This window comes from Xyrauchen texanus, chromosome 29 (genome assembly GCF_025860055.1).
Source record: "Xyrauchen texanus isolate HMW12.3.18 chromosome 29, RBS_HiC_50CHRs, whole genome shotgun sequence".
NCBI classification, from domain to species: Eukaryota; Metazoa; Chordata; class Actinopteri; order Cypriniformes; family Catostomidae; genus Xyrauchen; species Xyrauchen texanus.
Genome location: NC_068304.1, coordinates 25,959,253 through 25,985,908, shown reverse-complemented (window position 1 = coordinate 25,985,908; position 26,656 = coordinate 25,959,253). Strand labels below are relative to the sequence as shown.

The 26,656-nt window shown below is 38.5% G+C and overlaps 1 protein-coding gene across 2 annotated transcripts; it reads right to left on the bottom strand.

Annotated features, from left to right (window-relative positions):
- Nucleotides 1-7,614: 7,614 nt before the first annotated feature.
- On the bottom strand, nt 7,615-26,653 carry LOC127623155 (tripartite motif-containing protein 14-like). Of its 2 annotated transcripts, XM_052097434.1 has the most exons (8): nt 26,380-26,476; nt 21,296-21,387; nt 18,708-19,645; nt 16,225-16,320; nt 15,502-15,750; nt 14,912-14,934; nt 14,661-14,809; nt 7,615-9,628 (listed from the first exon to the last, which is right to left on the bottom strand). In XM_052097434.1, the coding sequence occupies exons 3-8, from the start codon at nt 19,488-19,490 to the stop codon at nt 9,072-9,074; spliced, it is 1,857 nt and encodes a 618-aa protein (XP_051953394.1). In that variant the 5' UTR covers nt 19,491-19,645; nt 21,296-21,387; nt 26,380-26,476; the 3' UTR covers nt 7,615-9,071. The 2 variants fall into 2 exon arrangements, with proteins under 2 accessions (XP_051953394.1, XP_051953392.1); XM_052097432.1 differs by lacking the exon at nt 21,296-21,387 and having other exon boundaries at nt 7,616-9,628; nt 26,380-26,653.
- Between the last annotated feature and the right edge of the window lie 3 nt (nt 26,654-26,656).

The following is a 26,656-nucleotide window of genomic DNA, read 5'->3' as shown; positions in this document are numbered from 1 at the left end:
TTGTACATTTTTCACCAGTTCATTCGACGTTTGCATGGTAGGATGAATAGGATAATCGAAGATTTTTTTTTTTGCACATTAAACTTCAATTTAAAAAGAAAATGCTAACATTAAAGTCCTATATTCTCAGATTATGCCTCATTCACCCTAGACAAGACTTCTGTGACAGCTGGAAATGACCAAAAATGATATTCGAACTCTTCCTATTTGTAGTGTAACACTCTTACCAAAAACCCAGCTATTAAACACTCATATTTGTGTAAAATAATATGTCTAATAAAAAACATTAAAAGGAAATTAAGGGATTTGAAGACAAATGACACTCTATACCCTATGCTGTTATTCTTAGGTACAGATAAGAATGCCTAAACATTTTAATGTCCATGTACTTTCTCACTCTGACTCTGTTGAGCCTGTCGTTACATCTTAATACCCAGGTCACAGATGTATTCTGCCCAAGAAATGTCAGGTTTTTACTGGAAGCCTTTAACACCTGACATTTTTATTGTAGGAAAAATTATAATCCTAAAAAAAGCATCCTTTTAAGCAAGGATTGAAAAAATTCCTCAAAAGGTTGAGTGTCAATGCACAGTGGGGATATAAATGCCTTTGTCCAAACAACACTGTCGAGTTCTCACGCAACTTATGGAACTAGAGCAGCATTCTATATTCAGTGCTGCAAGAATCACTGTATGTTTTAGATGCAATGGTGTTTGAATTTTACAGATTACTTATAAATGTAAATTTTTGTCCATAGCTCTGTATTTAATCTAGTGCCTGTGGATGTGTCATTAGAGTGTACACAGAGCAGAGAGAATTAATGTCCAAATATTTTCATACATAAAACCTCATGAAAATTTACAATAAAGCAAATCATATGAGCCAAAGTGCTGTTGCACTGACAACTTGACCATACAGAAAATCCACATGTTGCTTCCGAAAGTTCCTGTACCTTGAAATCAACCCCATTATGCCAAATGACTGACAATCGCCAATCAGATATTTTTACATCAGTTCAAGTGTGATCAACTACCTTTCCAGCACTACTGATAGTGTGTTGCATTAGCAACTTCACAGTGTGTCCACTGGCATGTTTTGAGCTGCCGTTTTCAATTAATTCCCAAGGGAGTCAAGCACCACGCTCGCTCAGGGGATTCTGGGATTGACGGCAGAGCGGAGGAAGTGTGGCTAGAGGCCGAGGGCATCAAAAATGTTTTTTGACATTATGCATATGAGAAGAATAAAATACAGTGCGGAAGCAAGTCACTTTGAAATAAAAGCAGTGACATCTGCTCTAAGTGCTTAAAAATCTGAAGATAATGCTGAATTTTTGCTGGATTCAGTGCGTTAATCACATCATTATGTTTTCAGACTTCAAACCGATTTCAACGCTGCTCATGACCGTTGTGAGCATCATTGATTGGTCAGAAACACAAGTTCTAGTCCCATGGGAACCAGGAAGTTTTCGTGTTCACATAAATAATGGTGAGCATGATTCATTCTAAAATTAAATTTTACTCCACTGAGGTTAGATTTAGAGTTGGGGTTTGGGTTAGGGGGTAGAGTTAATAAAATATGTAATCGTGAAAATATGTCTTATATCGTATTACAACACCAATAAAATAGAGCCAATATGTATCACAACAACACTTCCAGGTTCTGACACTGGGGGTTGAGCGGTTTGAATTTCGGTAAGCATAGACCAAATCTTAGCATCACAGACAGATTCTTAAGCAGAAGAACAGCTTCGACATATTGTTGCTGAATTCACAGCTGGTAATTACAGCCATGCTGATATTCAATACAACAAAAGTGCGACTGTGATATTGCTTTTATACATCAATTTTAAAAAACATGAAGTTAATATTTGGTAATGCACATTTTAGACACATTACAGCCAGCTATTGTTTTCATGTTTGCTTCACCAATATCTCCACACACACACACACACACACACACACACACAAACACAATGTACAGCTGTCATCCGAACACAGTGAACACAGTGAAACAAACAGAGAAGTTGTTGGATTTCTTGGAAAATGGTGTGTCCAATAAAATAGAGTACAATAAATAACTGTTGTAAAAATGCAAAGAGTCATCCCCTTAAAAGGTTTTTTCAAGTGATGACTCTGTCTCAGCTTCTTGCTCTGCTGTCTGGCTTCACAATTGCACCCTCCTCTTGTTTAATTGTTCTCGTAAATTACGGCTGGGATAAAAGCTCCAATCAGAAGCCAATTAAATCAGTAGGTAGCGTGATCTGTGGTGACAAATTGCGTTTAGCCTTTGGTTTCTAGATTAACAGGTGGATTCAGTCAGCAGAGTTGTCAGCTTTAATGAGAAACATTGGATAGATGGAAGGTTGAGGAAATAATTAGCCACGGTGATGCTGCACACACCAGCAGGGGCACAGGGATTTTCTTGCCACAGCTCTGGGCTGTCTTTGTATGCACAAGACATTGAGACGTGTGGGGGGAACGCAAGTGGGAATATTACTATAATATAACAGGGAAAATACTATAAGGACAGCCCTGAAGAAAAGAATGACAGGGGAAGAGAGAAAGAAAGAGAACGAGAGAGACATTGCAGCTTTTAGGCAATTCTGAAACAGTGTTAATGCTTTGTTCAAGGAAAAGATGCTTAAATTCAAGCAGTCTCTAATGCCAGTTGGAGGAAATGAAAGTATGAATGAGGCAAATCTGTATTGAAGAATACAGCCTGGGATGCAACAAATGAAGAGATCCAAGCTGGTGGCTAAAGTGTGACAGATGGAGCTTTTAGACAAATCACAATACAGCATTAAGCTCTTGGACAACATTAAGTACTAGTCTTCATTAGTCAAGCCCTTATCAAATACCCAGTGACTGAAATGAGAAGTAAACAAATACTCTTAATGTGTGTGAACTGCCTGTGCATTAAATGTTTTTAAAGGGATAGTTCACCAAAACAATTTAATTCTCTCATGATTTACTCACCCTCCTGGCATCCCAGATGTGTATGACCTTCTTTCTTTTGTAGAACACAATATAAGATTTTTAGAAGAATATTTCAGCTCTGTGGGTCCTCACAATGGAAGTAAATGGTGCCAAAATTTTGATAAAGAGAGTATAAAAGTAATCCATATGCCACCAGTGGAGTTGTCTGGAGTACTTTCATATTGCCCTTAATTTTGGCACCCATTCACTTGCATTGTATGGACCTACAGAGCTGAAATATTCTTCTAAAAACCTTCATTTGAGTTCAACAGATGAAAGAAAGTCATACACATCTGGGATGGCATGAGGGTGAACAAATGATGAGAGGAATTTAAACTCCATTGAAAGCACAACTGTTTTGGATTGAAGAAAATCAACTCCATGACTAAAATAAATCAGGGGCACAGGCAGGTAAAGTGAAGAAATTCTGCATGACACAGGCAGCTAAAAGCTGCATTTGAGTATGAGTGCCCTGTTCTATATCAAACAGATGAGCTGTAAAGCTCCATGACCACAAGATGAAATGTAGATACGAAGAATTCTATGACATCTGTTGCAAGATGTTTCATTTCCTGCCTAATTGGGTAGGCTGACCTGCTGTATATAGGAAGGCAAAAACAGCTACTGTGATAAAACAAATGTATGTGCTGTTGTAACAATTATTCTTAAAAAAACGTTTATTTGCTCTTAAAGGGATAGTTCACCAAAATGTATATCTATATAAGTATTGTTCATTGTTAGTTCATGTTAACTAATGTTAGTATGTTACCAATTGGAAACTTATTGTAAATATGTTACCAAATCATTGTGGTTTGTAACAACATAAGGGTGAGTAAATAATGACAGAAATTTCCTTTTTGTGTGAACAATTCCTTTAATTCTGTTTTCTCTTTTGTGTAGAATGTTTGAAACACAGTTGGAAAATACCTCTATTACACATAATGCTTTTTGATTATAGTGACATATTGTTAATCAAGGGTTGTTTAAACAATTACACGCTCTAGGAAAAATCAATAGAGCATGCTTAAGATTGTTATGAATTCATAAACCAGACTCTCAACAACAATTGAGATTGTTGACAGTGCAAATGTGATGACGTCATCCAATGGTAGATGCATGAAGATGCCAGAGAAGAAAAAGTGTGCACTGCAACAGGAAGGACATCTATACAAGGCTTTGAAATGGAGTCATGCTCCCATTTGCCTTACTGAAAGTTAAATGTCACAGATGAGCAGCAAGTACTCTCAGTGCTCCCTTGTCTCTGGGGTGGACAATGACCACATGACCTAGCACAGGTGAGTATTTCCCACTGTCTCTTTCTTAACATCCTCAAAGTCTCCAAAGAAATAAGACGAGCAAGATCAAACCAGATGCTCATGGCAAGTGGCTTCTCGTGACTCACTGATGATTTATGGGGTGGCTGAAAAGATAAAGGTCATGTTTTGTTTATACAAGATTTCTCAATGTAGAAGTTGTCTGTCTTGGTTAAAATTCTTTAGCAAACTGCCCCATTATACTGTAGTGAGTGACTGATAACAGAGATACACTCAAAGACAACACAGCAGAAAAGTCCAGATAAGAAGTGCCTTTTAAAACTCCTCAAGCAGTATTGGATATGCCAATCAAATGGCAAAAAGTTAGCAAAAGTTTTCAATACTCCAGCATGAAAATAACTGGGCTTGTGTTTGAATAGACTTCCAGAGGAGATATATAGAATTTATATTATGATGATTACACCAATTTAAAACTCATTACATTTGATAAAGGCATTCACTTTCGATCTTACTACCATTACAGCATGGACATTTTCTTCGAGGAGGCAAGGGAAATAAAATGTGACAATTAATAATAACCAAACAACAGCTAGAAGTAGTTTTCCATTGATCCATAGTTAAACAAACTATGATTATGTATTATTGTAATCAATGTTAAAATTTTGTTTTTAAAAATGCCTAAACTGGATGGTGACTGTGGCAGGGTGGAGGGCGGGGCCGGGTCGTGATCCTACACACCCGGTACCGTATTAGGCTAATTATGCCTCCTTGAGGGATAAAGGCTGACTGCAGAGGATCATGCGGGAGAGAGAGATCGTTTACGGACATGTCCGTCATGTGTGTTTATGTTGTCTTTTAAGTTTACTATTAAAATATGATTTACATCGTCAAGCCGGTTCTCGCCGCCTCCTTTCCATTGATCCCTTTACACTGGTGCCGAAACCCGGGAAGGAGGAGGGATATGCCGTAGTAGAGTTCTCGCCACTACCGTCCACCCCAACGGAGCAGCCGCGGCCATCTGCCGGGGGATGAGGAGCCCAGCCGCCTGAAAGAGGACGATGGCCGCCGACCGCAAGGGGAGAAGGGGCTCCTAGCTGACTGCCTGGAGTGGTCAGGGCCGCTGCCAGGGGCGCAGGAGTCGCCTACCGGCCGCTGAAACGCACCGGGTTTTAAGACCGCCGATATATATATCGACTGTGTGTGAATTCCCTTAAGTGAATATTTCTGCTTAACTGAATTTGCCTCCAAAGGGACCTGGTTATGTCATACATTTTCTATTTTTAATATAGAATTTCTCTTCTTGCATGCCAATTTAAAGGGATAATGTTCCACAAAAGAAAGTCATATGGGTTGGAATGACATTAGGGTGAGTAAATGATGATAGCATTTTCATTTCTAGATGACCTATAATAACCCTTTATGGTGGAATATGTACAGTGTGTTCCAAGTGTCGGTCACATTGGGGACAGTGTCAAATGTGTTATCCTTTGAGACAGGTCTTGGAATATGTACATTAGCCATCTGGCCATGTCCCTGTCCCTGACCATCTGCGCCAAAGTGCAAAAACTGAACATCCTCATGGGAACAACAGTTATGAGTGAAAAAATGCTTAGGAAATGTGTTCCACATGACTCAAAGTTGAATCACATCATCATAGAAAAGAAAGTGCCTTGGGAATGACAGGAAAAGTTCCTAGATCTTAGAAAGATGCTCCCAGATCTATGGATGGGCATTTTCAGGAACATGTAGCAATAGCCAAAGGCGCTGTTGCACACATGAATATATCAAAGGGCTATATTAGACATATAAAGACACCCATTATAACTGAGTGAGATTCTAATTATACATATGAGTAATATAAATTGACTCATTGTGTGTTATCATGTGCAACCCAAGCCCTGCAAGAAAATCAATTGATGTGAATCAGTACGAATGTGCATTCAATGCAGAACATTTTGAAATAGGTTTCTTGGAACCAAGTCAAAGCAAAGACAAATTAGACAAAATAACTGGCCATAGTGTGTCTAAAATGTAAGTTACTTGATATTAATTTCTTTGTTTATAGAAAAGTTATTTAAAAGCATTATTACACTCTCAATTACACTGTTGTTTCCGATCTCAGCATGGCTGTGTGCAGCTTGATCTAACATTTGCTGTGCTCAGACCTCATAAAACAGATGTGGATTTCTCCAGTAAATTAGATGGATAGGGTGTTCCTTTCATGTATCAGCTGTGCTGGACTGTATAAACTCACACCGGGGGAGAGACAACATGTGAGCGGTCAGTGTATGGTGAGCAGAAGTAGGTCTGATGAAATTATTCTGCCAGTTACAGCTGAGTGACGGACGGGCTCTGCACCTGTTATTCAGGAAGAAGTGCACAGGCAGCTGGGAGCAAAGTGACCCCTGACTAAACAGCTGAATGGCTCAGATGGAGCCTGGCTCAGGGCAAAGGGTTGTTGCCATGACGGTGCACCCAGTTTTCCTCTAGAGACATTACCAAAACTGTGGAGGTGGAGCTCAAACAAAGTTTTTTTTATTTAGTATGGAAATGAACTTCTGTGGAAATTAGTAAAATGGTGAATCTCCAGAAAGCCACCATAGTCATATAATACACCTCAAAATCAACTATATTTTGCTTGAAGAAAATTAAGCCTACATTTAGGACCATAAAGACTTGTCAAATATAAATTTGAAGCAGTTGTACATATTTATCAATTTAAATAATAATTGTACTACAGTAATGAGAATCATTATTAGATTATAACATCACAATGAAAAAAATCTTAGTGGTAATAAAAAAAAGGCTTCAGTTTCCTTAATCAAAGTATTATTTCTTTTATTTCTATACATTTTTTTCTTTTAATTCTGGGAACCTGTTTTTGTGAGATTCACCCAAAAATCATACCATATTTAGAATATTGGATTGATGGATTATTGCGTTCATCATATTTGAAACAACAGGACAAACTAGATTAAATGACTTCTGAACTAAAGCCTCATTATGAAGTGGCCAATATAAACAAATGAATAATCTATCAGCATGTTTTTTCTACCCATTACTTTTTCTTTATTAACAGGGCAATTTGTGTTGATTTGAAATGAAGTAATTGTGAAAGGGCACGTACAGCAGTTCTTGGAACAGATGACTCATATTGTCTACTCCTCCCACCAGTGGTTTGTTCTCTTACAGAATACAGAGCGCATCATTATTTACAAAACATGCCAAGAGCAATTGCCTTTTGGTGATAACAGGGGCTTTAACACAAAATGTCTTAAAATAAATGTTTATAATAGTTGAATAATTGAATAATTAACTTTTTGACAACACTACCATGCAGGTTAAATGATGTATTTTTGTGGTTATACATCTATGAATACAAAAAAAAAAAAAACACATCTAAAATAAGAAAACATCTGAATTTATTCCCTATGTTTTGGTACACTGTTCAACACCTCTTTGTTTGATTTTCCTATATGATGAATTGATACCAAAGAAGCATATTTTCCATTTGATTTTGAACAATTCTGCCATCTGCAGTTGCAATGGAATATTTAGTACACAGACTTCACAAATTTCACTCAAACAACTGAAAACTTGAACCAGTTAAATGATTCAACATTGCAGATTTTAAGGAATGACATAGATTCAGTAGCAGAAATATATATTTTTAAATGTAGTAGGTGATTTAGGTTGGGTAAAAACATCCAAATTTAAGGTGCACTAAAAAGTTTTACTCCTAAAAAAATTAATTGTTAATTTGAAACATATGAATAAAATCATGACCACTCTCATGAGATGAGGAATCTCATAAGCCATATCAGCAACCTTATAAAAGCTGTTTTATTTCAACATGGGGTAGGGGCACCCTTATGGGGGCTGCCATTTTACAATCACATGACCAGCTGAATACTACTCACTTAATCTCAGTAACAGTCTTGTTATTGGACACTTTCACTCTTGGATTAAAATAATCATGGCAGACTGTGAATAGTGAAATTACACAATGGCATCTGTAACTGAAAACTACATTCTGAATGATGCTGCATCCACACTACTAGATGTCTATGTAAGTCCAAGATGACAATAAACAAAAAGTGCACCTTTAAGTCTGAATACAGGATAGAATCAATAATTTTACTATCTTAAAACAATGTTTATTATTACATTCATTAGAGACTGAAAAAATATATTGATGCAAAATATCTAAACTAAAATGTGCTGTTAAAATTGACACAAGTAATAAAATAAATTGTTTTAATGGATTTCTGACAAATGTTTATCCTGCACTCCATATTATTTTGTTGTACATGGAAATACAGTGCAATTATTTATTTTAATCAATATAAAAATAATTATTTTTTATAAAAATGAATAAAAAATGTTTTTAGTGGAGAAAATATAACAAATGTAGTCAAAAGGCGCTGTTGCACACATGAATATATCAAAGGGCTTTCTTAGACATATAAAGACACCCATTATAACAGAGTGAGATTGTAACAAATGCAGTCAAAATGCCAAGCAAGATTGTTTATGAAAGTTACACCATTATAGATGGCATAAATATGTAAAAATAAAGAGTATATAAATGGAATGTACGTTTAAAAAGTCTCAGATATGATAATTTCCCTAACTTTCCAAAACAGCAGATATCATTCATTAGGCATTCTGAGAAAAGATTATAATTCAAGCAGGCCAAAATGGTAGACATGTTGCACTACTGGCTACAGCAATTATCACAATTGGATAGATGTAGTTTTGTGGAATGTAAGTGTTTTGTGCTGCTTAATAATATAGTGTTTCATAAAAGCACAAACGTAGTCTAGTCAGTAGTGGGCTTGGTAAATACATCACAGATGGTGAGCTCAGTTTTAGAAACTGCCATTGCCGAATACAGTGGCACAGAGAACGTATGCTCAAAACTGTACAGCAAAGAAAGAGCCCCATCCTTTGCCACATTATAAAAAGACAAGCAGCCCTTATTAAAATCCAGCAGCACCCCGATCTTACAGAGTCCAGTGGCGCACACAGGTGATGCCATCTTATCATGCAGGGCTTCCACTTTCCCCTTTTCATATATTAGACACCAGGAATTGGGGTAGAAGCCAATACGACAAGCATCCTTTTGCCCCTTTCTGCCAATTTGTCCATCACTGACGCCCACCTTCCAGCGGCCCCCATCAAGAGAAACCCCCACCTCCCAGTAGCAGCAGCCCCTATCTAGAGCATGGGAGCCAAGAACCTGTGGGAAAATGTTGAAGCGAGTCTCCTGCTCAGTGTAATCCTGCTGGGTCTCAGTGTACTGTAACGTCCTGTTTTCATCAGACAGTAGCAGTTTTGGATGGGCAGTATCAGGATCCAGAGTTGGGCTTATCCCATCTGCAGAAAGAAAGTAAAGGGCCTACGTGTCAGATACAATATTTGTGTATATTGATCAAAGTCTTCTTAATATTTTGTTTTGCATGCCATGGCAGCACATATGGATAACAACCAATGATAAAATGGTGTCACAACATTGTAATGAAGATTTCTACAAGTATTTATGACATTTTGCAAACAACCAAGCGCAACGTCTTATCTAATTTTCTTGAGAGCACCAATTCTACATGCAATATTCGTGTCAGCTCAAAGCGCAAGTGGGCGTGGGTTGGGGCATTATCTGTGGGTGTATGCATGCAAACTGTGGGTGTTTTGTGTGTAAATTAAGTGTCGCAAAGCACAATTTGCGATTTTCCTGGGAAATAGGTCTCTAAGACATGCTCTAAGACATATCAAAAACACGTCTGTTTTTAGCGCTAAGTCTAAACTCAGTTGATGCATTTGCAGTTGATCTTGATGTAATCCTTCCTCATGATCACGCAGTGCATTTTCATGAGCTGAATGGGAGGCTAAACAAAAAGTTTAAATGTGACAGACTGCAGTATACTCAACAGATTTGTGCAACACGTGCAAGCCATTCACACATCACAAGCCGACAGCACTTCACTTTCGGTTAATCACGAGTAAACGCACCCGCTTTGCTTCGGTCAGGCTGCATGGATGACAGCCTACATTCCGTGTTTCATTTGTTTCTTTTTGCTTTCAGATCAACACGTGATGTAATAAGGAAAACACCACTATTAATCCTTGAGATTTCCAAACCAGCATACAGGTACATCCTCCTTAAACCATGGTCACTCACATTCAAAATGACATTAAATGATTAAAAGAGAAAATATAAACCCACATCGTGGGGTTCAAAAATCTATTCAAGTCTATTCAAAATATAAATTAAACCTGGAAATAAAGCTTTAGGATTTTGCAGGTGTAATTTACAGAAAAGGCTTTTGATGTGCGAATGGCTTGTACACGGAGTGCGAGTCTAGTTGTACTTTAATAGTGTTTAGCCTCCCATTCAGCGGGTGAAAAAACGCTGCGTGATCATGAGGAAGGATTATCTCAAATGCATCTCAAATGCGTCTCCTGTGACCACTTGTGACCGGATTTCAAGGGTATTGTCTCTGATTTCATGACTGCATACATCACTCACATCATTACAAGATAATGATAAAACTGATGGATGATTGACAAGTGAGCAGATGATTAGGGGTACATCAGGACGGATTAATGTTTACACTATTATTTCAATGTAACCACATCCATTTCTGACCTTCTCTGAAAGTGGTTTGAGGTATCTAATCAAAAAGTTTTGGAACCCGCATACACCTGATCAAATCACCCAAGACGAACGTTAATACCAAATGTAAGCAGGGCCCTACAAATACTTGCTACATTTTCTATTTGTCATACCATGATAAAGGCTTGGTCCTGGTATTGTGATGGCCCTTGTGTAGTGGTCATTCCTTGTAGGGTGTTTAATACGCTCTGGCTAGATATCAGGGCACCCTGCAAGGTGTCAAGCTGCCTCTCGATGCTCCCTAGCACTCTGTCCTTTTCCTGAGCCACACAGTGCAGTGCCTGCGCCTCTTCGTTCTCCAGAGCCTCCCGCATGGCCTGATACTTCTGCAGCACAGCTGCTCGCACTTTCTCCAGACCTGTCTGCAAGAATAGGAGAAAAAAAACAGTGATACAGGATAACTACACAAGAAATTGACAAAAGAGAGCTTAAACACTTACATTTATGCTAACTAATGCTAAACTTTTAAATAGAAAGAAATGATAATAGTCAAATAGTATATATCTATATCAGTCTTTTAGAAACAGATGCTTTATTCTACAAATGGTGCTGGGCACATTCATGAGCGTCACAATGCTGGGATCACATGACCAGATGCATATTGCTGGATTTATCTCAATAATCCCTTGGAATTGGACACTTTCAATAGTAGAAAAATGAATCATTGTTGACTGTAAATAGAGCATTTATTTTATTATATCAGTACTGACAATTTACATTTTTGGGTGACGCTGCATCTACACTGCTAGGTGCACCTTTAACAAGACATGGCAACACATTTTTTTTTAAATGCCTAAATAACTTTAACAATAAAATCAATACATTTCTAACACTTACCTGGGCACCATGTTTTTTCTCACTGAGCACAAAGGCTTTTTCCACAATGGATTTTTCTGTTTTTTGTATTTTTGTCATCTCATCCTTCAGTGAGCCCTGAGACAATAGTGTAGAAGAAAAGTGTAGAAAACTAAGCAAAAAGTAACAAAATGTATCTCCCAAATAGACCAATAAAAACTAAAAACTAGTGTTTGCTATTGTCTAACAATAGATATATGAATATAGTGAATCTTTTTTGGAAATAGCTTTGTACTATAAAATTACCCTTTCAATTATTTGTATTCAGAACAGGACAAACTACTTATTTAAGACCCCATGAATGAGTTTTGTGACTTTTTAGTTCATGTCTATGTAGCTTTGCATAAAAGTTGTCAAAATGTTCTTTTAGCATTTAGAATTTACAGTCTTTCTCTTCTGCGAATTTGGATTGAAAAACTTTTTGACTCTAAAGAGAAAAAAAGAAAGTAAACTTTGATGACAAATCTTAGACCCCCTTTTACACCTGGTATTATGATGCATCTCATGTGGTCAGGCGAGACACATTGCGGTTTACACCTGGCCGCTTAAATGCCTCTCCTGTGACCACTTGTGTTTGGATTTCAAGGGGAGATTCTACATCAGTGCAATACTGCATGACAATCTAAACCACAAGAAAGTCATAAAAGGCCAATAAAGTGCCAAATAAAACAGTGCACTTTTTTCTAACAAATGCGACTGAAACGTAATCTAAGCACAAACGCAATATTTCAAGCAGAATTCTCAGATATTTTAGAGGAGTATCTGTATTAACTGAGCTTCAGATCTTTGCTTTTTATTTGCATGTTGATATCAGACAGATTGAATCTTCCTGACGATTTGATTACGATTCAAATGATGATTAGATTGAGAAAAAATAATTAAATTAAAACATCACCAACATCTCCGAACCGCTGCCTTGTCATTATTTTCTTCTGTGTTTTCCCCCGTTGTGTGCTAATCAGTGCAATTATGGGTGCGAGCTCGTCTTTCAAGTTGTTTGTTGCCTTCTAATCATGAATTTCTATGTGTGTGGGTTTGTGAAAGAATGTCGGGATTGTAGTTTCATTCGGGCACAAATGGTCACGTGTTTGATACAGCTAGTCTGCAAACAGTCGTGTTTATGCACTTGACTTTAGTGTGTACACTTAACTCGCGTTTTTGCAGTATACTCAACAGATTTGTGCAACACGTGCAAGCCATTCACACATCACAAGCCGACAGCACTTCACTTTCGGTTAATCACGAGTAAACGCACCCGCTTTGCTTCGGTCAGGCTGCATGGATGACAGCCTACATTCCGTGTTTCATTTGTTTCTTTTTGCTTTCAGATCAACACGTGATGTAATAAGGAAAACACCACTATTAATCCTTGAGATTTCCAAACCAGCATACAGGTACATCCTCCATAAACCATGGTCACTCACATTCAAAATGACATTAAATGATTAAAAGAGAAAATATAAACCCACATCGTGGGGTTCAAAAATCTATTCAAGTCTATTCAAAATATAAATTAAACCTGGAAATAAAGTTTTAGGATTTTGCAGGTGTAATTTACAGAAAAGGCTTTTGATGTGCGAATGGCTTGTACACGGAGTGCGAGTCTAGTTGTACTTTAATAGTGTTTAGCCTCCCATTCAGCGGGTGAAAAAACGCTGCGTGATCATGAGGAAGGATTACAACACGATGTAGATTGGAATGCAGGTCAGGTGTGAAAAACAGCACAGCCATTGACCAGGAAAATAAAAAAAACACTCAATGTCAAAAAGGTTGCTGACCCATGATATAGTGGAACATCAAATTATGTCCTTGACAATCACTGTTGTAGCCATTTCATTAAAAAAATGTACGAGTTTATATTTACAATTGTATTTATAATAAAATTTGTATTGGTATTTTTCCACCTGTTGTCATAGAGTGATTTTTAAATCACTGCAAAAAGTGCAGGATAAAATGGATAAAATGTTTAGATTTGGTATATGATTTTTTGACCACTTCGTTAAATTTGATTATATGTTCATTTCGTTTGAAGTGTAATTTGAATTAAGAAATATTTTTGGTCAAATTTTCTATGCGTATAAAAGGAGCGTGTCACTGTTTTAGTAATATGCCTTACATTCAACAAATATGCAGTATATGCACAAAAGAATGTAAGTCCACATTTCTGTTCTTTTAATTAATTGCATTCAGTCTGTTTACACTACTAACTTCTTATGATTGTGCTGTCTTTGTTTATATTGCTGGTGCTTGACAGCCTGACAGGAAAAAGACTATATAATAGGATGCAGACAGTGTGATTTTCAGAGAAGAACCTCAGAATTGAATTGCACTCGACCCAGCCAACTAGTGCTTCACGTCTGCAAATTTTGCCAAATCCACTTGCATCAAGACTTATCACGTGCTTGCACGAAAATACCAAAACTTCATGGCCATGGCCATTGACTTTACATGTATGAATTATCGCTTAAGAGCTGTTAAAGCTCTTAAAATAGGGCCCTTTATATATTTATTTCACAGCTCTCAAGAACACTTGATTCTGGCTGGTCAATCGTGGCATTCTGCAGTCAAATATTTTTGTATATTGACTGCTAAAATATAAATGCATAAGACTGTTGACGCAGTCTCCTACATAGCTGTGCTAGTTTCATGTTTCTTGTATCATCCTCTCACCTAATAACATAATTGAAGCTCAAAATAACATTTCACAGCTATTTATTTACTTATTTAATTGAGTAAGTAAGTAGGCGTATAATAAGTTGGATAATCCTCTGCTTCACTAAAGTACATTTATTTTGTGCTAATGACCAGCTGATTGTACACAACCCATTACATATTACGAGTATGTAATGTATAGAACAATTAAATGTGTAAGGGACTCACATAGCAATCTGAACGGGTCTCTGTGAGGCAGTGATATGAGGACAGTGTCCAGTCTCCGCTCAGTCCAGGCTTGAAGACAGTCCAGTCGGCCCTGGTTTACATCCTGAGGAGGCTCGAGGTTTTGCACAGTATCAGACAGTCCATTCAGTCTGAACGAAGAATGGAAGATTATTAAAGATAACCACTAACAAATTTAAAGAGTACAATTACCCAATTCAAATAGAATTTGAAATTCAAAACATTACACTCACTGTGCTGCTATCTTGCTGTATTCCTAAAATAAAGGGTAACATTTGCATTATATTTACTACATATATTGCAAAAATAATGAAAACTTTAAATCTATCAATCAAGTAATGACATTTCTATTGGATTAATGTGTATTAGACAAAGTCTTGCAAACTTTGTTCAGAACTTGTATTAACATCCGTCTCTGGTGATCTGGTCACAAGTGGTCAGCTGGGACTGATTGCTGTTTACACCAGGTAGTAACATGCATCTCAAATGCGTCTCCTGTGACCACTTGTGACCGGATTTCAAGGGTATTGTCTCTGATTTCATGACTGCATACATCACTCACATCATTACAAGATAATGATAAAACTGATGGATGATTGACAAGTGAGCAGATGATTAGGGGTACATCAGGACGGATTAATGTTTACACTATTATTTCAATGTAACCACATCCATTTCTGACCTTCTCTGAAAGTGGTTTGAGGTATCTAATCAAAAAGTTTTGGAACCCGCATACACCTGATCAAATCACCCAAGACGAACGTTAATACCAAATGTAAGCAGGGCCCTACAAACTACTTGCTACATTTTCTATTTGTCATACCATGATAAAGGCTTGGTCCTGGTATTGTGATGGCCCTTGTGTAGTGGTCATTCCTTGTAGGGTGTTTAATACGCTCTGGCTAGATATCAGGGCACCCTGCAAGGTGTCAAGCTGCCTCTCGATGCTCCCTAGCACTCTGTCCTTTTCCTGAGCCACACAGTGCAGTGCCTGCGCCTCTTCGTTCTCCAGAGCCTCCCGCATGGCCTGATACTTCTGCAGCACAGCTGCTCGCACTTTCTCCAGACCTGTCTGCAAGAATAGGAGAAAAAAAACAGTGATACAGGATAACTACACAAGAAATTGACAAAAGAGAGCTTAAACACTTACATTTATGCTAACTAATGCTAAACTTTTAAATAGAAAGAAATGATAATAGTCAAATAGTATATATCTATATCAGTCTTTTAGAAACAGATGCTTTATTCTACAAATGGTGCTGGGCACATTCATGAGCGTCACAATGCTGGGATCACATGACCAGATGCATATTGCTGGATTTATCTCAATAATCCCTTGGAATTGGACACTTTCAATAGTAGAAAAATGAATCATTGTTGACTGTAAATAGAGCATTTATTTTATTATATCAGTACTGACAATTTACATTTTTGGGTGACGCTGCATCTACACTGCTAGGTGCACCTTTAACAAGACATGGCAACACATTTTTTTTAAATGCCTAAATAACTTTAACAATAAAATCAATACATTTCTAACACTTACCTGGGCACCATGTTTTTTCTCACTGAGCACAAAGGCTTTTTCCACAATGGATTTTTCTGTTTTTTGTATTTTTGTCATCTCATCCTTCAGTGAGCCCTGAGACAATAGTGTAGAAGAAAAGTGTAGAAAACTAAGCAAAAAGTAACAAAATGTATCTCCCAAATAGACCAATAAAAACTAAAAACTAGTGTTTGCTATTGTCTAACAATAGATATATGAATATAGTGAATCTTTTTTGGAAATAGCTTTGTACTATAAAATTACCCTTTCAATTATTTGTATTCAGAACAGGACAAACTACTTATTTAAGACCCCATGAATGAGTTTTGTGACTTTTTAGTTCATGTCTATGTAGCTTTGCATAAAAGTTGTCAAAATGTTCTTTTAGCATTTAGAATTTACAGTCTTTCTCTTCTGCGAATTTGGATTGAAAAACTTTTGACTCTAAAGAGAAAAAAGAAAGTAAACTTTGATGACAAATCTTAGACCCCTTTTACACCTGGTATTATGATGCATCTCATGTGGTCAGGCGAGACACATTGTGGTTTACACCTGGCAGCTTAAATGCCTCTCCTGTGACCACTTGTGTTTGGATTTCAAGGGAGATTCTACATCAGTGCAATACTGCATGACAATCTAAACCACAAGAAAGTCATAAAAGGCCAATAAAGTGCCAAATAAAACAGTGCACTTTTTTCTAACAAATGCGACTGAAACGTAATCTAAGCACAAACGCAATATTTCAAGCAGAATTCTCAGATATTTTAGAGGAGTATCTGTATTAACTGAGCTTCAGATCTTTGCTTTTTATTTGCATGTTGATATCAGACAGATTGAATCTTCCTGACGATTTGATTACGATTCAAATGATGATTAGATTGAGAAAAAAATAATTAAATTAAAACATCACCAACATCTCCCGAACCGCTGCCTTGTCATTATTTTCTTCTGTGTTTTCCCCCGTTGTGTGCTAATCAGTGCAATTATGGGTGCGAGCTCGTCTTTCAAGTTGTTTGTTGCCTTCTAATCATGAATTTCTATGTGTGTGGGTTTGTGAAAGAATGTCGGGATTGTAGTTTCATTCGGGCACAAATGGTCACGTGTTTGATACAGCTAGTCTGCAAACAGTCGTGTTTATGCACTTGACTTTAGTGTGTACACTTAACTCGCGTTTTTGTTTCTATATCTGTCTTTGGCGTGCACCACTCCTCTGCTGTGATTTAAACTGAACTCAGAATCGATTCAGAATCGTTTGAGTATGAATCGCGATGCATAGCTGAAACGATTTTTTCCAACAGCTCTAGTGAAGTTCCTGTGTTTGTACATGTATATGTATGCACTTTTTCACATTTTCAGATCAGACGGTTATTTACATTTAAAGCCACTGGTAACTGGCAAAGTGTAAACTTTTGTTTTAGCACAGCGGCTGATTGACATTCACTGCTGTCCGGGATGCATAAGGACAGATTAACGTTAACACCTCAAATGCAATGTGGTCACATGCCTTTTTGACTACCTATGTAAGTGTTTTTTGTGATCCAATCACAAAAGTTTTGCACCCTGTTTAAACCTGTGTTTAGCGCTGACCACAAGTTATCGGATCACCTGAAACGCTTCGTAATATCAGGTGTAAACTGGGTCTTAAGCCCAAAATATGCAGTACTTAGATTTTGACGTGAACACACAGTGTCTGCGTTAAATTGAATGCTAGCCTTCCAAAGCAACTCCATATAACTGTGTGTGCATTCACATTAATTTGGCACATGCGTGCTACAACTGCTATAAGACATTAGACTATTTCTCTTCTGGAATTTAGACCCATAAAGATGTCTTTATAGTCCTTCAGACTTGAGTTATACAATTGCAGGTATCTCCAGACCTCCTCATAAATGCGCTCTTGACGTATACATCCACTGTTGTTGTTTATACTTTTGTCTCCTGTTGTTTAATAGTGATCTTCTAGTGCTTCTTAGTGACAACAATGGCTCAAATGTGAGTGTTGCCATTTTGTGGACACTAGTGCAAAAAATTCCAGGCGTATGCGCATTCAAAGAAATGCGGTTACAAAAATCGGGCTGCACGCATTCAGTGCACACGCTCTATGCTGATGATGAGATTTGCGTCACATGGACAAAGAATACTTTGGGCTTTATGCCTCATCGGCATATCCAAATTTTGCTGCTATAAAATGCCCACAAGAATGAGATTGTCCCTGCCGCTACATTGCCTCTGATTAGCAATAGCAACTATCAAATCATGGTTAATGGGTGTGCTGTTTACCGAAGGCTATTGGCTATTTTAAAAAGGGGATGAGCTCTTCAATATGTCCCACTCAAACTTCCAGTTTTAATAGGAAACATGTCAACACATGAAAGAAAGCTGTGCTCATCAAGCCATTTCATGGGGTCTTTTTTTAAAAACTTTTTATAGAGGAAAAAAGTGGCAAGAATTTCAAATGTAAACAATGGTAGGTATTGACTCACTCTGAGTTCCTGCTCTGCCTTGCGAATGCTTATGCACTCATGGCCCTTGTGTGATCCAACCAAGGAACACACAGTGCACACACACACTCCACATGATTGACAGTAAATTCGGTTCATCTCCTGGTGCTCCTGGCATCTCCAGAGAGACACATCCTCCACAGGGTTCACAAGTGAATGGTTCTGGAACACTGGCTTTTCCAGATGTGCACGCAGATGCTCAGAGCACATTGATGCCCCACATACTAGGCAGGTCTTCACTGCCACCTTCTGGTCTGAAGAAGGACAGTAGTGGCAGGGCACATGGGTGCTACTGGAGAGTCTCTCTGTTGATGTACCTGGGACACTAAAGACTGAAGGCTCTTCAATATAAGAAGGACTCATTTGTGCCTGCGGCCTAGCCGAATAAGTGGTCACATTCACTCTTGGTAAGTCCGCTTTAGAAGAGGTGTCTCTTGTAATTGGTGTCTCTGTTGATGATTCTTTCTCTCCTTGAAGTGTGTTGCTTTTTCTAAGTGCCTCTGTGTTTCTACAGGAAGCAACAGTCAGGTCCTCCCTTTCTGAGCTTGTGTTCCTGTCTGGTGATGATGATTCTATATGAGGAGATGTGATTTCATTAGATGATGAAGTTGTTTCTGGAGGTGTGTGTTGTGTTGATGTTTCACATGTAGAAATATTCCTCCAAACCATGGATGGAGACTGGCTTCCAGATGGGCGCTGACCTGCTGTGGGCTTTCTTTTAGGTGGTGCTGGTGTGTCATCATCAGAATCAATAATGTATGTCATATTATTAGAGTCAGTGACATGGAGGAAACTAGATGGTGCTGAACCCAGTCTGTATCCATCACAGTACTTCCCGGGAAACGCAGAACTGGACTTCCTCTTCCCAAGCAATGTCTTGGTGGAATATCGGGCAGACAGCTTCTTTCCAAGTGTCCAACCTACATGAAAACAAAGTATTGTTTGAATGAACAGTGGGGTTCAAAAGGCTAAGTCAACATTTACCATGTTCCAAAGGTTTTCTTCCTTTCATTAAAGAACATAAGATGTTCTTTGGAACATCCTCAAATCAAATTGGGCTAACATGGATAATCAAGTTTTGCACAAACTTGTGGAGTTGTGTTTGAGTGCAGGCTCTCATTAAAGGAAAAGGGGGGCAAGCAAAATTCCAGTAGTAATCAATTCTGAAATGAATGCTAATTGTACATTTTCAGTTCAACTTTTCACTTTTATATGAATGCATCCCCTTCACTATTAAAAGGAATATTCCGGGTTCAATATAAGTTAAGCTCAATAGACAGTATTTGTGCCATAATGTTGATTACCACAAAAAACCTTTTATTTATAAAAGCAAAAGTCTGGGTTATAATGGCACTTACAATGGAAGCGAATTGGCCGATTTGTAAACTTTAAAATACTCACTGTTTCAAAAGTATAGCAAAAAGACAACAGTATGCATGTTAGCATGATTTTAGTGTGATGAAATCATTTACAAACATTTCAGTGTAAAGTTATATCTAATTTTTCAAGTTCGTTGTCATGATGACATAATGCAGTAAACCCTAAAATGACCATAAAAAACAACAAATAATCAGATTGAATAATACACAAGTTTTAACAGAAGAATTAATGTAAATGCATTTATAAAATTATACGTTTCACATTTCTGCCTTTTAACCCTCCAAAAACTGGCCCAATTCACTTCTATTGTAAGTGCCTCACTGTAACCTCGATTTGTTCTTTTTTTTTTAAGAAAAGGAGGGACTAGTCAGAATTAGTTTTTGTGGTAATCATCATTATGCTACAAATGCTGTTTCCAAGGCAAGTCAGTCCACTTGGTGGACATTTTGGGAATGCTCCAGGGCAGGTTTTTTTATGGATAGAAGCAGCATTTAAGTACAGCTATACTACATGAAAGGGAAAAAAATTTATCTCTAAAACAGTTGGTCCAGACTACGAACAAATAACATTTCAAATCTGCAGTAGAATCTTGACAACGGTATCATAAGTTGTGTTTCTTTAGCTCAGATCACACTAAAAATCTCTATTTGTCAGGCTGGTCCAGCTTATTTGCATGTGTGTTCTCGATTTGATTGACAGGATTTGGAAGAGACTATTTAACAAGAGACAGACAACAGGTATTAATAAAATGAATGGGAGAAATTGGAAAACAAAACGGGAAATAAATGGATGTAGAAAAGGACGTTTCGCCTCTATGGTTAAAGAGCCAATAACCATTTAGATACAGACATTGCCTGTCAGTCAACTCAACAATGCATATGCGCATTAGCTAAACCAGCCTGAAAACTAGCATTTTTAGCATGAATGCTAAAGAAGCACAATTTATGATAATTAGGATACATTGTTGTCAGGTTTTACTGCTGATTTTAAATTTTAGATATTTTTTTCTTTGATTTTAATCTTGACCAAATGTTTTGGAGAAATCAGTCTTTCCCAATTTAAGTAGATAAGAGCTGCACCTGTATGCCTCTTATTTACATACAAAAAAAGATGTCCAGCCCACAACGGAGAGTTCCAAAGATTGCCGCCGAGTGGACTGACTTGCATTGAAAGTTGATTGGCTCCTTTACCTTTAAAGCGGTGGTCACACTAGGCTTTGAGCATGCTATTTCTTTTTCAGACAACGCAAAAGACCAGGAAATGATGTCACGCAGAAGGGCATCTGGTGAATGTAAAAAAAATACATCACAAATAAATAATTTTAGATTAAAAATGTTAAAAACTATTGTTGTCTACCCACTTTCCTGTAACAATAAACACAAAACTTTAAAAAAATTTGTATTAGGCCAAGAGGTCAGCAAGAGGTTAGTGTGTGACATTTCAGTCTTCTATTGGTCACGCGTTGTCACGTAATACGGATTCATGATTCAGAGTTCACCAAACTTGAAGCCTAGTATGAAAAGTCTTCGCACGAGGTTGCATTTCCGGTCTCCTGCCTTTGGAATGCGTTTGAATGTGAGTGAATGGACGCAAAATGTTGTGTGACCGCCCTTAAAGGAATCGTTCACCCAAAAATTAAAATTGTCTCAGAATTTGCTCACCCATATGCCATCCCAGATTTGTATGACTTTCTTGCATCTGCTGAACTCAAATTAGAGATAGATCCTTTATTGTTATTGTCACAAGTACAACGAAATTTAAAGTGCTCACCAGTCAGTACATCATTCATAAATTCATAAAATAAAAACAAATAAAAAACATTGTATATAAAAACTGCCCAAGTATGCCCACATACCCACATAAAAGTACATTTTATCATTGCACATCCCTTTTTACAGTCAATTGTAAACAGTATTACTTCATAATTAATTAGCAGTATTGAGTGTGGTAATTGCTGTAGGATAAAAGCTGTGTTTGAATCTGTTTGTCCTTGTTTTGACTGATCTGAATCATCTGCCTGATGGCAACAACTCAAACAGAAAGTGTCCAGGGTGTTAAGAGTCCTTTATAATGTTCTGTGCTTTTTTGATGCAACTGGAGCTGTGTAGTTCTTGCAGTGTGGGGAGAGGGCAGCCGGCGATTTTTTGGGCCGTGTTGATGACCCTCTGCAGCGCTTTCCTCTGAGCCACTGTGTAGCTGGTGTACCATACACAGATGCAGTATGTAAGAATGCTTGTGATGGAGGCTTGATAGAAGGACACTAGCAGGATTTTTAAGATTTTTGAAGTATTTATCAGCTGTTTTGAAGCTCCAAAAGTCACACAAGTCAGCATAATAGTGATCCATATGACTCCAGTGGTTAAATCAATGTCTTCAGAAGCAATATGATAGGTGTGAGAAACAGATCAATATTTAATTAATTTTTTTTTTTTTTAAGTAAAATACATTTTTACAAAAAATTCTCCTCCCTGCTCAGACAATCTTCAATTTAAAGTACATTTTGACATTCTTCTTCTTGTGTTTTTGGTTATTCACATTTTCAGGGCTCTACAGGACAGTAAACACATTTGCGACTGAAACTACTATGTGCGACTGTGAAAAAATATGTTGGCATTTTACATTGTGTGACAGGAACATTAATTATGTTCAGCATTGCAGATGTCAATTTAGAGTTCTTAAATACATTTATGAGGACCACACTTCAAAGCTGAACATTGTGTTTTTGTATATTTATGTTCACAATGTGAAACAGGTTAACATGAGCTGCTGTTTTTTTTTTTTTTTTTTTTTAAGACAGCCTGTCAGATTAACTGAAATTTTTAAATTGGTGTATAAGAATTTAAACTCCTTTGTCATGACTCACTATGTTCCTGAATTTTGTCATAATTGATGAGCTCAATTTTCTCATGCCTTTTTGTGCATGTTATATTGTGGCACATTAACATTACCATCCTTGCCCTACTGGGCAGGGAGAAGAATTTCTAGCAAAAAAATATTTAAATATTGATCTGTTTCTCACCCACACCCACACCCATCACATCACATCTGAAGATATGGATTAAAACCCTGGAGTCGTATGGATTACTGTTATGATGTCTTTATCCAAGTTTATCCACGCACTGTAAAACACAATGAATTGCTTCTATGTATGAATTGTACTATATAAATAAACTTGCTTGCTTGCTTTATGTGGTTTTTGGAGCGTCAATATTCTTCTAAAAATCTTCATATGTGTTCTGCAGAAGAAAGAAAGTCATACACAACTAGGATGGCATGAGGGTGAGTAAATGATGAGAGAATCCTTTTTAGGCGGGACTTCATTTTCTGCATGTGCTATATTGGGCATTCAATTTTCTCTTATGCATTTTAATACAAGTGCTCTGTCTCGGGCTAAAACGACATAATTCACGCTAGAGTCAGCTTTGATTTTTAATAGCAATGACAACGAGACGGTGAGGGATAGACTTCTCGATGGCACAAATGGTATAAAGCTGTAAAAAACTCTGGAAATGTAGTGTGAAGTTCCCTTACGACTCAGCACACTTGACATTGCGTTTATTAATGCACATGAGAGTGCCTTCTTACATTGCCTAGTTGAAACCTCTCTATAATAACATCAATAGGCTATAGTGTTTGAGCCCCGCCTGTTTAGGTGCAAAGCTTTCCGCTATCAAAACAGGTGCACAAACACCATTTCCTCAGAATTTCTTCCTTCAAGCGATCATCTCTTGTCTAGAAGCCTTCTACCCTTCAACGCCGATATACACGGGTCAGCGGGCGGAATCTTCACGGCAACGAGAAGACTCTCTACTCCCCTGCAGTGCTCCGGCAAACATCACTCCACCTCGTCGCTTGACACTTCGCTGGTGAACGGGCCTCAGTATCATGATTCCCCGCAGCACTTCGGCATGTGTTGTGTATCCTTACAAAACAACTGCATATTATGTATTGTAAATTGTGTGAAATATAAATATATATTTATTTACATATCTAAAAGAGTTGCATCCATGTTTGCGTCTTTTTAAAGATGTTGTTCCGTTAGTGTTCCTTGTGCGAGAGACACATCCAGCCGTCAGATAAGCATGAGAGCAGCATTTACTGTCTGGGCTGTGCCCAACCAGAGTCAGCTCACATGGAGACAGACTGTCCTCGTTGCTAGGGCATGAGTCTCAAGACGCTACGCTCGCGAATCACCCTCGTTCTATGGAATGAGCCAGCCTCACGCGCCCTCCCACCCGCCTCTTCTGTGATACCAAAGGAGGTACAGCGGGGCCGCCAGGCCGAGTCCTCATGCAAGCACATGCCCCGCCAGCCCCTAAATCTCCACGAGGCGCATCTTTGCTGATACGCTATGTGCGAGACGAGCTCCGGCCCCAAGTAAGAGCGCGCAGCCTCATCTCGTTCAGAGGTTCTGATGCTGGGGATGATAATAACGATGACATGTCTCTCACTGCATCAGGCTAGTCATAAGTGGATGATACTGCCACCTCTCCCCCATTGAGGGCAAGGAGTGTGCACACGTCACTGACAGAAAAATGCTCCACGTCCTTACAAGGGGGGACGAAGAGCTTAACCTCAAGTGGTCTCCCTCAGATGTCTTGCCTCAATGAATTGTTCCTGCAGTCCGGATGCCGTCAAGCGGCCGCATTCAACAAATCTGCCCCATTCTTCCCAGAAGTTCATAATGAAGTCCTGCAGCACGCCCTTCACCGCACGCTCATGCAGTGACGCCATCCTCTCTATTGTGAATCATGGGGAAGAAAATGGTTATGTCCCATACATCCTTCCAAGCCATGTCTACAAACATCTGCACTGGCTGGAAAAGCTTACTCAGTTGTAGGACAAGCTGGATCCGCACTCCACGCAATGGCTTTGATCCAGAGACATTCAAAGAGCTCCACACCGCTACAGACTTAGCACTGCGTACCATGAAAGTCACAGCGCAGGCCATCGACAAGTCCATGAGCAACCTGGTAGTTCTGGATCGACATGGGAAAAAGCCACTCAGTTGGATGCTCCAGTGTTTCCAGCCAGCCTTATTGGCAGCTCTATGAATAAGTGTTACGTCGCAACTCAGCAGCAATCACAGGCTATGCCACAACGGAGTACATAACAGCCGGTTTGCCCTCGCTCTGTTTCGACCCAGAGCCCGACAAAAATCCCCATACCTGCTGCCTCAGCGCTGGCACCAGCCACCGGAGAGGCCACGCAAGCTGTGGCCCAAATGGAAGCAGCCGTATCAGCAAATCACATATTTCAGAATGGGTGCAAAATATGATCGTCCATGGTTATATGATCCAATTTGCACACCGGCCACCTCGTTTCAATGGTGCCACGGTTTTCTTACAAGCCATAATACACAATCTCCTTGTGAAAATCACGATAGAGGTTGTGCCAAACTTCCCAATTCCTCTCTGTTTAGAGCACTTGCTATTTCATTGGCCAAATATATATACTTATGTTCGTCCCTTTAAGGATGAACTCCCCATCTTTTTACACAACCGCCTGCATTCAGGCAGCTGTAATTTACCATAAGTCAAAAGCACTTACATTATAAATAAACTCCATTCCCAACTGGGTTTGTGAAGGAGTTAATTCATACTATATGACTATAGTTCGAATATGAATTCTGAGTGCTCCCCTCCTGGCCCAACACGAGGGTCAATCACTGCGGCATACTCATGTTGGTCGCTGACCTCGGTTCCCTGAGATGAAGGGAATGAGACATTGCAAACGCACTCCTTGTTCTCAGTCAGAAATTTTGAGGAAATGGTGTTTGTGCACCTGTTTTTATAGTGCACAAACACCATAGCCAATATTAGAATATTGGCGTTATTGTAGAGAGGTTTCAACTACATCGTGTAAGGCACTCCCAAATGCGTTAATACGCAATGTCTCGTTCCCTTCGTCGCAGAGAACAGAAAACGAGACGTTCTTTGTCTACTCAATGTTTTTGGAAATATTTTTTCAATGTTTTTTCAGCGGAACGATCCAAAAACACTTTAAACTGCAGTACAGCCCATTAAAGAGACTGTAAGTCTATCCCTCACAGTGTCGTTGTCATTACCAATAAAAATCAAAAAAGGCGTAAGCGTGGATGAGGAAGTCTCTATGCTTGCATTGAACCCGGAGTATTCCTTAATATGTTTTAATTGAAATAGATCAAATACAGATCATAAGCATGTGTCCTACTTCATGAGGAATTTATAAATACAATCAAAAACGCTCCGCTAAAAATTTTTTCATACTTTGTTCTTGCTTTAATGATACATACTTGCGCTGGGTCTGCCTGTTGATGTTGAGGCTCCATCCGTTAAGTCTGGCTGTTCCTTGAACTCGTAATTGCACTCGGGGCAGAAAAAAGGTCCAGTCGGAGATCCGCTCCATAACTCACCGATACAGCCCTGACAGAAGGTGTGCTCGCAGCTCAGCGTCACCTGATTCCGACAGTCTTCAAGACACAGCGGGCATTTGAGGGGTTTATCATTAGACGCTCCCATATTATATTGTTTGTGTACAGCAACAGAATTGACAAGTGAAGAAACGAAACC

Bases quoted from the DNA above. Each gene is read 5' to 3' on its own strand.
- LOC127623155 (XM_052097432.1), bottom strand. From the start codon at position 26,605: ATGGGAGCGTCTAATGATAAACCCCTCAAATGCCCGCTGTGTCTTGAA. The intron at 19,646-26,379 runs GTATGTATCATT...GTTTTCATGTAG, and splicing joins AACAGGCAGACCCAGCGCAA to GTTGGACACTTGGAAAGAAG. The intron at 16,321-18,707 runs GTGAGTCAATAC...CTATTGTCTCAG, and splicing joins AGGCAGAGCAGGAACTCAGA to GGCTCACTGAAGGATGAGAT.